General features: G+C 47.3%; 1 protein-coding gene across 1 annotated transcript in view; it reads right to left on the bottom strand.

Moving 5' to 3' along the window:
- The window catches only part of ncd (non-claret disjunctional), a 107,618-nt gene that overhangs the window by 22,129 nt on the left and 71,732 nt on the right, over positions 1-13,757 (bottom strand). Inside the window, exons 11-12 of the mRNA XM_050171964.3 lie at positions 13,152-13,322; positions 8,220-8,358 (exon numbers count right to left, since the gene is read on the bottom strand). Of these exons, the coding sequence (XP_050027921.2) occupies positions 8,220-8,358; positions 13,152-13,322 (310 nt within the window). The remainder of the gene's footprint in view (positions 1-8,219; positions 8,359-13,151; positions 13,323-13,757) is intronic.

The raw sequence follows: 13,757 nt of genomic DNA, 5'->3' as shown, positions 1-13,757 counted from the left end.
AAATACTAAGTCTATGGGGACTGTTGACATACCATTCCAGAAACCTCGCAGTGCTTGTTCCGTGCTAAGAAAGGACTTTAGGCTGTTTCACATGGCGCGATTTTCAGTCAGCGACACAGCGAATTCCGTCGCTCAGCGACCGCCGCGACGTCGTGGGCTCTCCGCGACTGGATTCCAACAAGTTGGTTGCGCCGTCGCTCAGTCGCAGCGATCAGCGCGATGTGGGAGGGGCAATGCGTGTTTTACCGCGCGTTGGTAGCGCTGTGGAGCAATGTCGCGCGTCAGTTCTAGCTATGTTTAGGGCGTACCCACCAGCGTTTGCGGCTTAGGAGCTTCATACATTTTTTTTTTTCTTTCGCTTACACAATTCGTTTGAAAAAAGAAGCTGCACGCTATCCAGATCGGGAGAAGGACGCCACTTCAACACAAGGCACGTACCCACTAGATTGCTGCCGTCGTCAAGCTCTTAATCCCTAAAAATCGCGCCAGCTGCTTATATACATGCACACTCAACAGTAGTTTGTTCTTCGCTAAAGCAAATAATCATCCACGGAAAAACGTTGCGGCTTCCGTAGTAACAACGAAACTAGAGTGTACTAAACGGAACCACCCCACCGACACCGCGCAAGCCGCACGCTCATACTTGCGGTGTTGTGCAGCGCCTCACTCACCGTATCTGCAAGCTGTCGTAAAGTCTCAACCCTTTTAAACGTTACAAATGGTGTACCTATACTATTATCGAATAAAAATAGGAAAATTCGAATATTTGACTAGTTTCCATGTTGTTTTTATTTAACGATGCAGGCATGGATACTTTGTGAGCAGGAGGCAACCTTGCGCATCGCTGCGACGGATATCGCGCTGCCGCAAACGCATGTGAAAGCTGCGAACGAAAATCACTCTGCGACGTGCGCGGCAGAACGATTTCTTTCGCCCCAATCGCGCCATGTGAAACAGCCTTTTGTTTGAGAGAAAACTGAGTCTGAAGGGTCTGAACCGCTTTAGCACAATTCAAATCGCCCAATTCAATCACACACTCCTAGTTAGGTTACACACACGCCATCACTGCCCTTTACAGCCGTCGGCGAGTAAAATGGCGCCCGACAGACGGCGCTACGAATTTCTGCGTAAAACACAAACGCCCGGCCATGGAGAAACCGAGCTAATACAGTGTTGCATTCGCCACTGCAGATGCTCTTGGTTAAGTGGCGTGGACCGGGACATGGACGTGGATTGGTCAAGTGGTGTGGGTGAAGTGACGTGGATGCAGGATTGTGTACCGTGACATCACATTGACGTGGCATTCTCTGCTACTTGGAGTGTGTGCAAGTTTTACAAGCCAGCAAAACTAGTGCTGCACTACGCAATAACGAAACTAGTGAAACATGAAAGCGCAGGTGCTGCATAGTGGAAAAAATGAAATATTTAAGCCATCCGCGTCGTCAACGGTAGTGAGTTCATTTTTCTAAAGATCAGATAGCACTGGACAAGTAGAATTTTTTTCCTGTCTTATAATGCAATACAATGATCTTTTTATTACGAGTGTTTGAGTACTGGTGACAGAATTAAAATGAGGACAGCTTACGTCATTGGGCTAGTACAGTCTATGCTGTACAGTCTAGCACAATAGACTTTTGGATACAGTCGCCGACTGATTTTCCGGACTCCAAAAATTCGGACATGCTCGATTATTCGGTCTGCTTCGCGTCACCGCCATTCTCCCCATAGACCATAATGTATAACAACTGCCGAAAGTTCGGACACCTTGCAACCTCTCATCCGATTTTTTCGGACACTCCTTGAGCCAACTCGATCGAGAGCACCATGCACCGACTGACCGGTGCATGGTTCGACTTGCTGAACGCCATTTTTGTTTTGAACGGAGCCTCCTTGCTGCCCCACGAAGTGGTGCTACTGCAAATCCCCGCTCATCATCATCGTTTCTGCCTGGTTCGATAGAGTGGTTCTACAGCAGTTCCAGTTTCAGCTTAGTAAGCCATGTCAAGACAACCCAGCAGCTGATTTGTTTCTTCGCGCACGACGCTGCGCGTAGGCCACGTTTTAGTTTGTGCAACTGGTGTCGGCATGGTGGTGTTTGCTTTGTGTGCTGTGTCGAGGTTCCGGTGATCCAACGCGGCATACGGAAACATCGCGTCAAGTGTCTAAGGGCGCCGACAGTGCCCGCACAGACTGCGCTGGGGAATGCCGGCAAGCGGGTGCCGGGAGGCCTAAGATTTGTCGCCTTCCGATCTGCTCCCTACCGACGCGGAAAATGTTCTGCCGAGACTTGCACAGTGGTTGCGTTGCGATTCCGGACAGAGTCTCATTTGATAATTTCACAGGTGCTGACACTGCTGTATTGACATGTGCAGAACTCAACGACGGCGAGATCATTCTTCAGGTTTCTGCTGCACCGCCGGACGATGACCGAGTCGGAAGATGACGCACAATGTGCTACGCTGCCGTCGCATGCGGAGCGTGTGGAGCTTTCAGCCGCCTATAGTGACTGCACGACCCTCTCCGAGATTCAGGCTTATCTGACTTCGCGTAAACGGAACAGCGTGAAACGGCGCATTCACGATTTCTTCAAGCCTACTGCCGAGCCGGAATAAGTGCGTGGAAATTAAGGATTTTTTTTTCTTTATCTGCTTTTTCGGACACCTGTTTATTCGGACATTTTCGCAGTCCCCGTGAGGTCCGAATAAACGGTCGGTGACTCTATACCGAAGCATACTTAGTTTGCGCTACCTATTTTATTAATGCAACGAAGTTCACTCTCAAGGTACCAGACTACAATGGACTATCGGCTACAGCGGGCAAAATTAGCGGCAATTTCTTTCAAAATAGGGCGTATAAAACACTTTTGCTGTGTCTACACAGGCTGGCAAAAGACTTGGCCACGCTGGTGTCTGCGTGCTTAAGCCATGGCAAGTTTAAACTGCAGCTGGCAACATTGGCATCCTCTAACCAAGCCAGTCTTGAGGGCTTGTTGATAATGCACGGTGTGATATCGCTTGTTGACGCCATTTTGACGCTGCGTTTTCTTGCTAGTCAGTTACGCCAGGCCATAAGTGCCGAGAAACAGTATTTACTCGCATAATGATCGCACTTTCTTGTGAAAAAAGTTTACGCAAATTCAGGGGTGCGATTTTTAGGCGGGTAAAATTTTGAAAACTCTTTAAACTAAAGATGTTTGACAACAGGTCAACAAACAGCCGGCTGCTGCTGTAACAGTGTGGGACACCAACACTAAAATGGCGGCCGGGGCAGCCAAGCCGAGCGCAATTTTCTTTCTCCTCGTGATTACATTACGTGCACTGAAAATGTTTCTAGCATATCAGTAATGAATAATATTGTTAATATCGGCAAGTTTGCAGCAATAATGTAGCCATGTCCACTTTGAGGAGACAGAGATATGGCGCGCTTAGCTGCCAGTGACATAGAAACACATGGTGGGCATGCTGTGAAAACTGCAGCATTTGTCTTCACTACTATCTTAATACGGCACGTTTCCACTGAGGGTGGGCGAATATCTTAGAAGTGTACCCTATTCGTACGCCAACGCTTGTAACACAGCCAACGTATCAGTGTAAACGTGGCTACTATCGTTGCCGCTCGGGATTTGTTGCGTGCCCACGAGTGCAGAAGAGAGGAATCGAAACATTCATTGTTATTGTTTTGACCACAACCATTATAAAGCCTACAAGTAATAATGCCAAGGCAAGTTTGGTTGTTGCTTTTTTTTTTTCATGGAAGTGCGGAAAGTGATGAAAGGAATGAAATGGGGTATCTGCTTAAGAATGTTTGGTGCATGCAGACCACTTGGTTTGTCTTGAAGAGTCGTTCGCGTAGCATTCGACAGATGGTAAGCACAATGACCATTTGCTAGATTTGGCACGCGAGACATCACTGCGGCAAGTTCGGGGTGCGATCATTACGCGAGTACAATCATTGTGCAAGTAAATGCGGTAATGGCCTCCAAAAAAAAAAAAGGAAGCAAAAAAGGAAGTGAAAGGCAGGCAGACATCGCAAAAGACAATGGGACGACTATTGAAGCAGACCACATGTTCCACTGCAAAGAACAAAGGCATAACCAGCAAGCAATTGTTAGGGCAAATTAATCTTAAGCACTTCAGGCTCCACAAAGCAACGTACCCATATGTTGAGTCCGCACTTTTGATGCGGCTGCACAGTGCCCGAGCTCGCGACATTCCACTGAACGGACTACTGTTGAAGAGAGCGGAACATCTAGCCGCGGTCCTTGGACATGACAGTGTCCCTTTCAGCAACGGATGGCAGGACCGTTTCAAGGCGAGGCATGACATGACATTCATGCAAGTCTGCGGTGAATGCAACAGCCCAAGTGTGGACACCGTGTCCAAATGGAAAGCAAATGAGCTGCCAATGCTTCTTGCCAGGTACAAAGACAAAGAGATATTTAATACAGACGAAAGTGTGTTATGTTTTACAAGGTTAAACCGAACAAAACCTACATGGTTTCCCGTAACAACCGCCATGATAAGCGCTCCAAGGAGTGTGTGACTGTTTTGTTGGATGGCACAGGATGGGATAAAAAAAAAAAAAGTTGTTTATTGAAAATCAAAACAGCGTCGTGCCCGGGACGTAAAGAATACGCTTGTTGACTGGACTGCCAACACGAAGGCATGGATGACGAAAGACCTCTTGGACACCTGGCTGCTGCAGTTTGATAAGCAAATGATCAAGCGGAAGAGGAAGGTGTTGCTTTTTTTTGGACAACTGCTCAAGCCAGACGAAGCCATTCAAGCTCGAAGCAATGGAGCTGACATACTTTTCGTGAAACACGAGATCGGTGCTCCAGCCAATCAATCAAGGGGCCGTGCAAGTTAAGGTGCCGTGTATTCTATGAAGGCTGTCTACCGTACACGCCTTGTCGAACGACTGCTCTTCGACATGCCAAATAATCGGGAATTGAGAATAGATGTCACATTCCCAGTCAAAGTGTTGGTGAGCATTTGGCAACAGCCAAAAACTGATGTAATGAAAAACTGCTTCAAGGAGGCTGGTTTTCAGAGAAATGATGAGACTGCCTGCGAGGAGTCATCCGTTCTAGATGATGAACCATCAGACCTATCAATGTGTCCTCAGGTCAGGGAGGCAATCAGAGCAGACAGCTTCTCCGATTTTGTCACATTTGGCAACGGGGTTGTCAACAATGAGCAACTGACGGATGACAAGGCGAGATCCGCGATTGAAAACCGTTCTGAACTATCAGAAGACAGCTAGCAAAAAAAAGTCACATGCAGTCAGGCCGACTTTGCAGCAAGTGATTGACCAAACTGCAGAATTGAAGGAATGCTTCAGCAGCAGCAAGACTGCCCTGTTCAAGCATTGCAGCTGAATGAAATGCAGCACAAAGCGACTGCATCCTCCCTCATGGGGGGAAGGGGGCGCCAACCTATCACCAAAAAGTTCTTTTTGAGCAAAATGTCAATAAAAAGTGTTTCTTTGCACATTCGTCGCTCACTCTTTGCAATAACGTTGTTAGACTATAGCGACCAAAGTACTGGAAGCTAGGCAGTCTGGTGCGCTAACCCCATATACCGCTGTATTCCACTGGCAGATTAGGATAAGTTATTGTGAGAGGTGCGTTGGTATGAATATGTTACAGCTAATTCAGATCAGCTCTAGCATATTCGTCGCACCGGAACGGACCCAACATATTTGAACATATTTATCGCGCCGAAACATCGTGCCGGAAAACTACGATGTTTCGCAGCATTTCGCCAGTAGTCGAAACATGCAGAGACCGTTCGACGATCTCTTGGCATTTCAGCGGAGGCCTCCAGTTTTGGATACTACGGTGTTGGATACAGTCGAACCTGACTATATCGAACCTGTTTACAACGAAATATCCTGTACATATATTGAAACATTTCTGAGCACGGTATAGTTACAATATATTGAATATCAAGCAGCGCAAAAGTGTCCCCAGAAGTTGCCTTTCCGTCGTGGCGGCGGGGAAACCCGGCGGCGCGACTCCATCCACCCGCTCTGCCTACTGCGACTGCACCGCGTCGTGACCCCCCCCCCCCACCCCCCCGCAAAGAATGATCCTGGCCCGCCCGCAGCACTTGTTCAGACAGCCAATCAGAGGCTCTTGTGCCCTTGTCGTGCAGGATGGTGGGAGTGCGAGTGGCCTCACTGCTTTTCTGGTTCATCGTGTTTGCGCCTTGTGGGCCTTCTCTTGCCTGTGCTGCCATTATGGCTTGCGCGAAGCGACAAAATTCGCCTTTCGCCGTGAAGCTCGAAATCGTGAATAGAGTCAAACGCGGTGAGAAGTCCGATCTTGCCACAGCATGCGAGATTACGCGAGGAGCACTCTCAGCACAATCTTGAAGGAAGAGTAAGAGGAAGATTAGAACTAAAGCGTACAAACCCATGACCTGGCGCCCGTGGCACCTGACGGGTACGCACGACAACGTCGAGGTGGCTGTGTGCAAGTGGTTTATCCGAATTCGCTTCAGACGTGCCGCCGGCTTCCGTATGCCCGGTGGTGACTGGAAATTCTGATGAGTGCGACGAAACCGTTGCCGATGTCGCTGAAGTTTGGAGCGAGCAGTCAAAATTTACGGAAGCCGCTGATGAATCAACAGTCGACGAGTTTGGGAATGCGGATGGTGTAGTGAAAATGAAGACTACATTGCCGACATTGTACCGAGCCCAAGTGACAGTGGGCCATATGAGGAAAGCAATGGCAATCCTTTGCAGACGTCATCCCAGGTGACTGGTTCACTTGCACTAGTCTGGCACTTCTGCGCGAATGTGGAAGGTTGCGGCCTCAGCTGCTCCAACTCTTTAGACAATGTGGAGAAGCGAGTGCGTTGCAGGTAGCAAAATTTCCCAAGCAGAAGAAAATGCAGGACTATTTCATGCAAAACTAAGCTAAAGTGTTTTTATAAATGGTATGTGTTTTTACGACACCCAATTCTTTAACAGGCTTATATTGAATTATGCCCTACATCGAATTGATACAAGTTTTTTTTTTTAGAGTTCAATATAACCAGGTTCGACTAAATTATGACTTTTGATAAAAGACTTCTTGTTGGATTATCAGGGTCAGTTGTAACAAGAGTTGACTGTACACGAATGTCTAATCGCATTCTGCATTTACCTCAATTTTTTATTACTAAAGCTCTGTTCGCGACAATATTGACCCCTCAGACGTTCTCGAGCACCATTGTATTACTTTAGCTTTGGCTGGGCTTAATACTTGTCTTTAGTGTTGATTTAAACAAACGAATGTTTTTTTGTATTATCGACTTTCTGGCAATTTATAATTGACAGCCCTAAATTAAAATATTATATTGATGAGAAATGCTGGAATTAAGTTACAATTTTAGAAAATGACGTAATAGACCTGGGAAAACCCGCAAGGTGGACAGAATAAAGGGAAACTTGAGCATCCACCTGTTAGCAGCAATTGCTACAAAGGAAGCCCATACAGGTTCCTTGAAAAGAAAAGCTCGCAAATGAAGAAAAATTCGTCCTGATTCGGGACTTAAACCCGGGACCACCACCTTACCAGGGGCAGCCGCTCTACCATCTGACCCGGAACCATCTGGGAACCCGGGACCCAGAAAAAGCCTCTCAATTGAAGAAAAACTTGCCCTGGTCCAGGACTAGAACCCGGGACCACCGCCTTTCCGGGGCAGTCGCTCTACCATCTGACCCAGAACCATCTGGGAAGCCGGGGCCCAGATGGTCCCGGGTTCCAGGTCAGATGGTAGAGCGGCTGCCTCGAATAGGCGGTGGTCTCGGGTTCCGAGGTTCCCAGATGGTTCCAGGTCAGATGGTAGAGCGACTGCGCCGGAAAGGCAGTGGTCCCGGTTTCGAGTCCCAGACCAGGACAAATTTTTCTTCCAATTCTGAGGCTTTTTTTTTTTTTTTCGAGGAACTCGTTTCTTTTGCAGCAATTACTGCAAACGGGTGGATATCTGATTTCCCCTTTATTAATTTTAGAAATTATATTCAATCAGTTTGATGGTTCCCTCATGAGAGCCTTTCTACATGCATTCCAGCAGGGAAGTCAGAGTTTGCCCCGCTTTCCATTAATTGTAGAATGAAGGCCCTTTAACAAACAGGACGGTCGTCCTCCCTGCAAACCCTCTAGGCACGTTGTCCTTGCGGCTGAAGGCTTGGCCTTGCCAAGTGACACATGCAGCGACGTCAATGCTCACCCCGGCAACCCAGGCCACTGTGGCTATTGTGGCCGACGATGTCGAGCCGGAACACAGAGTGCGACCTAGATGACCGCTCGTTACACTTGGTAGCCGCCACTGCACGGTTCTTTCGTGCACGCCGTAGCAGCTGGCTGATCTGAGGGTTGGAAAAACAGACAACGGGTAAAGCTTCGGCTTTTAGCAGTAAAAATTCAGTGCACAACACGCACCGACTCAAAAGATAGGAGACAGAACAAGTGCCATCTATCAGACAAACTAGACTTTATGAACGTCAAGTACCCTTCACGTATGTCCTGTGTCACCGCTGAACGATTTGAACTATGACAGCAATGGCAACGCATACATGAAATTTTTCTGTATGCTACGTCATTTTTTACTTGTCCCCGTGCAAGCTTTTTTGTTTCGTCTCTATGAACAATGAAACATGGATCACAAACACTGTGCAACTGTTTCAATGACACTACATGCCATCTAAACAAGTTTTCAAAACTACCGTGGATACTCTTGTAATGAACACACTCCCATGATTGCACTCTTGCAATCTAACAGCAGTGCTGTAGTTTTTCGGGGAGGCTAGAATCATTTCATATCCCACAAAAATTTAGAGCAAGCGCACAACCTTGATGCCTGCACATGTGTCGGCACAGCCCAAGCAGGGGCTCCGAGTTTGGCGACAGAGCAGCCGACAGCAAAACCATCCTGAGGGAACACATTGGCGGCAAGCACGTGGCAAGAACAAGTCGAGCATTATCGCAGACACTCGGGACCTGGCCGAAAGAGTGACCGCGATAATGCTCACCCAGTTTTTACTAGATGCTTATCACCCTGCCAGTGTTCCCCGTCATGCTTTCTCGACAGCTGCTCCATCATAACTGACAACCCCTGCTTGGGCTATGACGACACAACGATGGGCCTCACAGGCACAGAACTATTTCTTTTACGCATTAATAAAGTGGTCATATTTGACTAGAACAACTCACCAAATTAATAAGAAACATGATGACAGCTTCGCTGGACATTGTCTCTCTAACACGGATAACATGTTGACACCAAATACCAAGATTTTTCTTCCACATGAAGTGCAATGTCTCTCACAGCTAAGTACTAAGGCAATGTTAACTGTTTAGTGAAGCATCATACACAACTTCGTGTGTTCAATCTGCAGACATTTTTACGCAACATTTATGCACAGATACAGCGCATATATGAGTTGTAAAGCCAGTAGAGCCCTTCAACCCTACATAGCTTGCGACATCCAAACCACAAATTTTCTCGACTCACGCGCTTTTGAAGAAGGAATTCTGTGGTTCAGGCATGGCAGCACAAAGAAGTTGACGTATCATTCAACAAGTACGGCTCGGGCCACTTAGACCCCAAGCATACACGAAAGGAAGAAGCGCGTGCAGCAGCCAAGCCAGCCGGAGCGAGCGGCGTCCTGGCCGTGACATCACTCGCGAGAGAACTCCACTCCAAATTCTCGCCACCAATAAACACCATAAACAATTCCACGTCTGTGGGACGTGGGTTTTCTTGTTTTTGCTGCATTTTTGTCACCCAGGCGCACATTACACATTGCACTAGGTGAGCAAAAACCGTTGTCACATGTCGGTAGCAACATGCTGCTGCTTCAAATGGGCAATCGACAAACAAGGTAGTGGCCACAATGCGTTTCTGGTGCGGTCGCTTCTGCCACTTGGTTGTTTTTGTAAACAAAAATGGTGGTACCCATGCAATTGTGATGTGTGTGAATTTACCTTAAGCAATTTTAGTGCAAAGCAATTCCATTTGAGCACATCTTGGGGACTGCTAGCCTTGCTCGAGTAGGTAACATGCTGGGTTACGTTCCAGCAAATTCCGTTGACGCGAGATTGTAGTACAGCGACATTTCGCTGTCGAGAGGTACAAAATGCACTGGATCCTATGGGCATTCGCCGAGGAGACGAAAATATTTCGTTGTCGCCAGAGTTGCGAAGTCGCAGGGTTTCAACTGTACTGCGTTTTCTTGCATGCTTAGTTCTCGGTGCCCCCCTTCTGCGGCCTGAGAACGCATGCAGCGACACACTAGACTATGAGAGACGATGGCTGGCGTGGTCCAGTGGCTCGCTAAGCTCAATCTCGCAGTAGTTGGTACTCCTGCGAGGTACCAGATCTCCACAATGTGCCAAAACTACCATCAGATTATGAGGCATGTTGTACTGGCAGACGATAGAACAATTTTGACTCCCCGAGGTTTTTTTAACGTGCACCTAAACCTAAGTACACAAGTGTTCTGTATTTCGCCCCTGTCAAAATGTGAACTCAAGCAGTAGCACAGCCACAAAGGTACTGCGGCAAGCAAAGCAGCGTTGATTTGACGTGCGGCTGCCTCTGTAATGCCGCCTAGACGCTAGTGCTTCAATGCAAGTTTGTGTCTGCATACCCTACATCAGTTGCATCACGTGACAAATCTGCATAGCCATTATTTTTTCAGAAATAGCAGAAATGTACTGTACTGTACACTGAAATTAAATTTATTCAGTTCGTCCACAACTGCTGTCTCGTCTAGCAGTAGGTTTTCCTCGCCTTCTCACGTCACCTTTTCCCCCTCCCGCACTCCCGCCATGTATGGCAACTGCAAGCAAAGAGCGACAAGTCTGTCATTCACTCGTTTTGCGACTGCATCGGTTCTACCCGTTCTCTGCCTACATGCTCTCTACCTCCCCTCTGGTCTTGCACATTGGTAATGAGGTAAGCACTCCAGTTTCTGCAATGCTTTGTGGGACGTCACAGGTAATTACGGCTGTCAAAAGGCTATTGTGGTGATGCCCAGGGAGCTCTAGATGGCATTGTGCACATGCGATGTGATGGAAAGGTCCAAACGAGTTTCTCGCTTCGCCTTTCCTCTCTGCGATGCTCCTGCCATATACATCTGTATATGCACGAGCTGAACCACCTCCCAATGTGGCGTGCAAGACAGCGACAGCAGCAGCAGTGGAAAAGTCAAAGGAAGAGGCAAAGCAAGCTTCGCTTTAAAAACACAAGTGCAATTTGCGACAGCAATTTCCCTCCAACACTGCCGGAAAGCATTTTGGTGTTGATAAAGTTTGTGTGCACTACTGGCGGAAGCACCATAACAAGCTGCTCTCTACAAATTGGGCACATTGCAGCTTCCGAGGGCCGAAGGCTAGAAAGTTTCCACCTGTTGAAGATGTGCTCGAGTATGTCGGGACCCTGCTAAAGGAAGGCTGCACCATTCTGCGTGAAATGATCAGCACGTGCGCACGAGCTATGGTGAGAAAGCATGGCATTGCCTCAACTGATCTTAACGTGAGCAAAGGCTGAACTCTGTCTCATCTGCGGTGGGACCGAGTCATACACACTGATCAGGCACTGATAAACTTCGACATGCCCATAAGCAGGATGGTCAAGGAAAGAGGCACATACAAGGCTGCTAGGTCAAAACAGCAGGTGGCAAAAAGCAGTGCTTCACCCCGATGCTTGCAATAACAGAAACTGTATCCCCAGCGAAAAGTGGCAGCTAGCATAAGCTGTTCCGGGACCACGATGTCGAAGAAGCAGCCAGTGACTTGGATGACAGATCAGGCAATTCCGATGCGGAGTGAAGTGCAATAAAAAAAAAGCTGTCACTGTTTGCGAACAGTGGATATGTATTTCTACTGCAAAAGTACCGTATTTACTTAAATCTAATGCGTACTTTTTCCTAATAAAATGGGTCCAAAAATTGCGTGCGCGTTACAATCGAGTACAACACTAAATCTGCGTTACCATATTGCCGTCGGCATTTCAAAATGGCCGCCTTGTACGCGCTTCGAGCCTAGCTGCCATGGCTTCCTCCATGTGCTGTTGTATGGGTGCTTAGATTAGTCCACTGTCCATTTTCCTGTTTTCTGCGTTTGCTCTCTCAGCATGCAAGTGCTGACTGCGAAGACACGCCGAGTTCATCCCAATGCCGCAATGAAAAGGAAAGTGATCATGTGTGCAGAGACTGGTGGAAATAGGGCCGCATCACGGGCATTTGGAGTTCCTGAAACTTGCGTGCGGGACTGGCACAAACAGGAGAGGCGTTCTACTCTGGCGGGTGCTGGGTAGGCATGGCCATGCCACCCCTATCTTGAAAGCGATCTGCGATAGTCTGCGCACCTAAGTGCACCGCCCTGTGTTCTCGTCGCTTAGTTCGCGTCGAAGTGATAGGTCGCACAAAGGTCAATTCGCACATCCCTCCTGCTACCGCACTTCCTCACTCCAGCGTGCTGATAAAGAGTTTCTGCAGTCATTTAATTTAGTTAGGTAATTTAGTTAGTAAGCAAATGTTCAGAAGTTTATACGGCCGACAAAACTACTATCCTTACTTTTCATATGGCTGTCTACTAATTTCCTATCGCAATCGATAATTTGTCTTTAGGGCAAATCTGCAACTTTTTTTATTTATCGCAACTTTAGGGCACTGGTAGTAAATCTGCTTTTCCAAATGAGAGAAAGTTATATTTCCATATGAAATAATGAGGTGCGCGGTACTGTAAAGGACTTTTCTTTTTTTTTAGGTCACGGCAAACGGGTGCGCGTTTCAATCGAGGGCGGGTTATTTTTTAATTTTTTTCTTGGCCACAGAAAATTGGTGGAGTTGCAATCGAGTAAATACGTTTAGTTTTCAAATTTAAATTGAATCATTACTATCTAATTTTTTATGTTTCCATAAAATTTACCCTGCATGCAACCCTTAACCTTGCTCCGGTTTTGCAAAAAAAAAAGAAGGTGCATTCATTAAGCAATACTATATTACGGTATGTGTCAAATGGTATGTATCTCTGCTGACAACTAATACCCATTTTCTGGTAGAACTGCGGCAGATTTACAATTTGCTTACAAGTGACGGCATTCCTTTTTTGCGAGTTCAGCTGTATTGCAAGCAGATTAATAAATTATGCAAACCTGCTCAGCTGATGTGACGGCGACCTCGGTGAGGTTAGCGACAGCGACAGGGCCATCCTTGCGTACCATCTTGAGCTGCAGCGGTGCGGATGCCTGCAGCTGGGATGGAGGCACCAACAGGTCTCGCAGGGTCTCATTGTACACCTCGATGAAGCTGGCCACCATTGTGTACTGCAAGGTATGGACGGGAAGGAGCGGAGCTTTGGTAGCGCGAATCTAAATTTGGCACTCAAATACAACCCAACCTGAACCACTGAGGCTTCAAATTACCATATTTGCTCACATAATGATCGCACTCTTGTGTAAAAAAAATTGACGCGAATTCAAGGGTGCGATCCTTACACGGGTTAAATTTCCTGTGAAAAGAAAACCTTTTTTTTTTCATCCCACGTTTGTTGTGGGATGACAACAGGTCAACAAATAGGCGGCTGCCGCTGTAACAGTGGGGACACCAAAACAAAAATGGCGACCGGGGCAGCAAGCCAAACGCGTTTTTTCTTCTCGCGAGTACATTACGCGCATTAAAACAGTTTCTTCCATGTCAGTAATGAATAATATTGGTACTATTGGCAAGTTTGCGGCAATAACACAGTCATGACCACTTTG

Source organism: Dermacentor andersoni, chromosome 6 (assembly GCF_023375885.2).
Source record: "Dermacentor andersoni chromosome 6, qqDerAnde1_hic_scaffold, whole genome shotgun sequence".
NCBI lineage: Eukaryota > Metazoa > Arthropoda > Arachnida > Ixodida > Ixodidae > Dermacentor > Dermacentor andersoni.
Note: the sequence above shows the minus strand (reverse complement) of the source record. Positions and strands in the feature narration are given on the sequence as shown.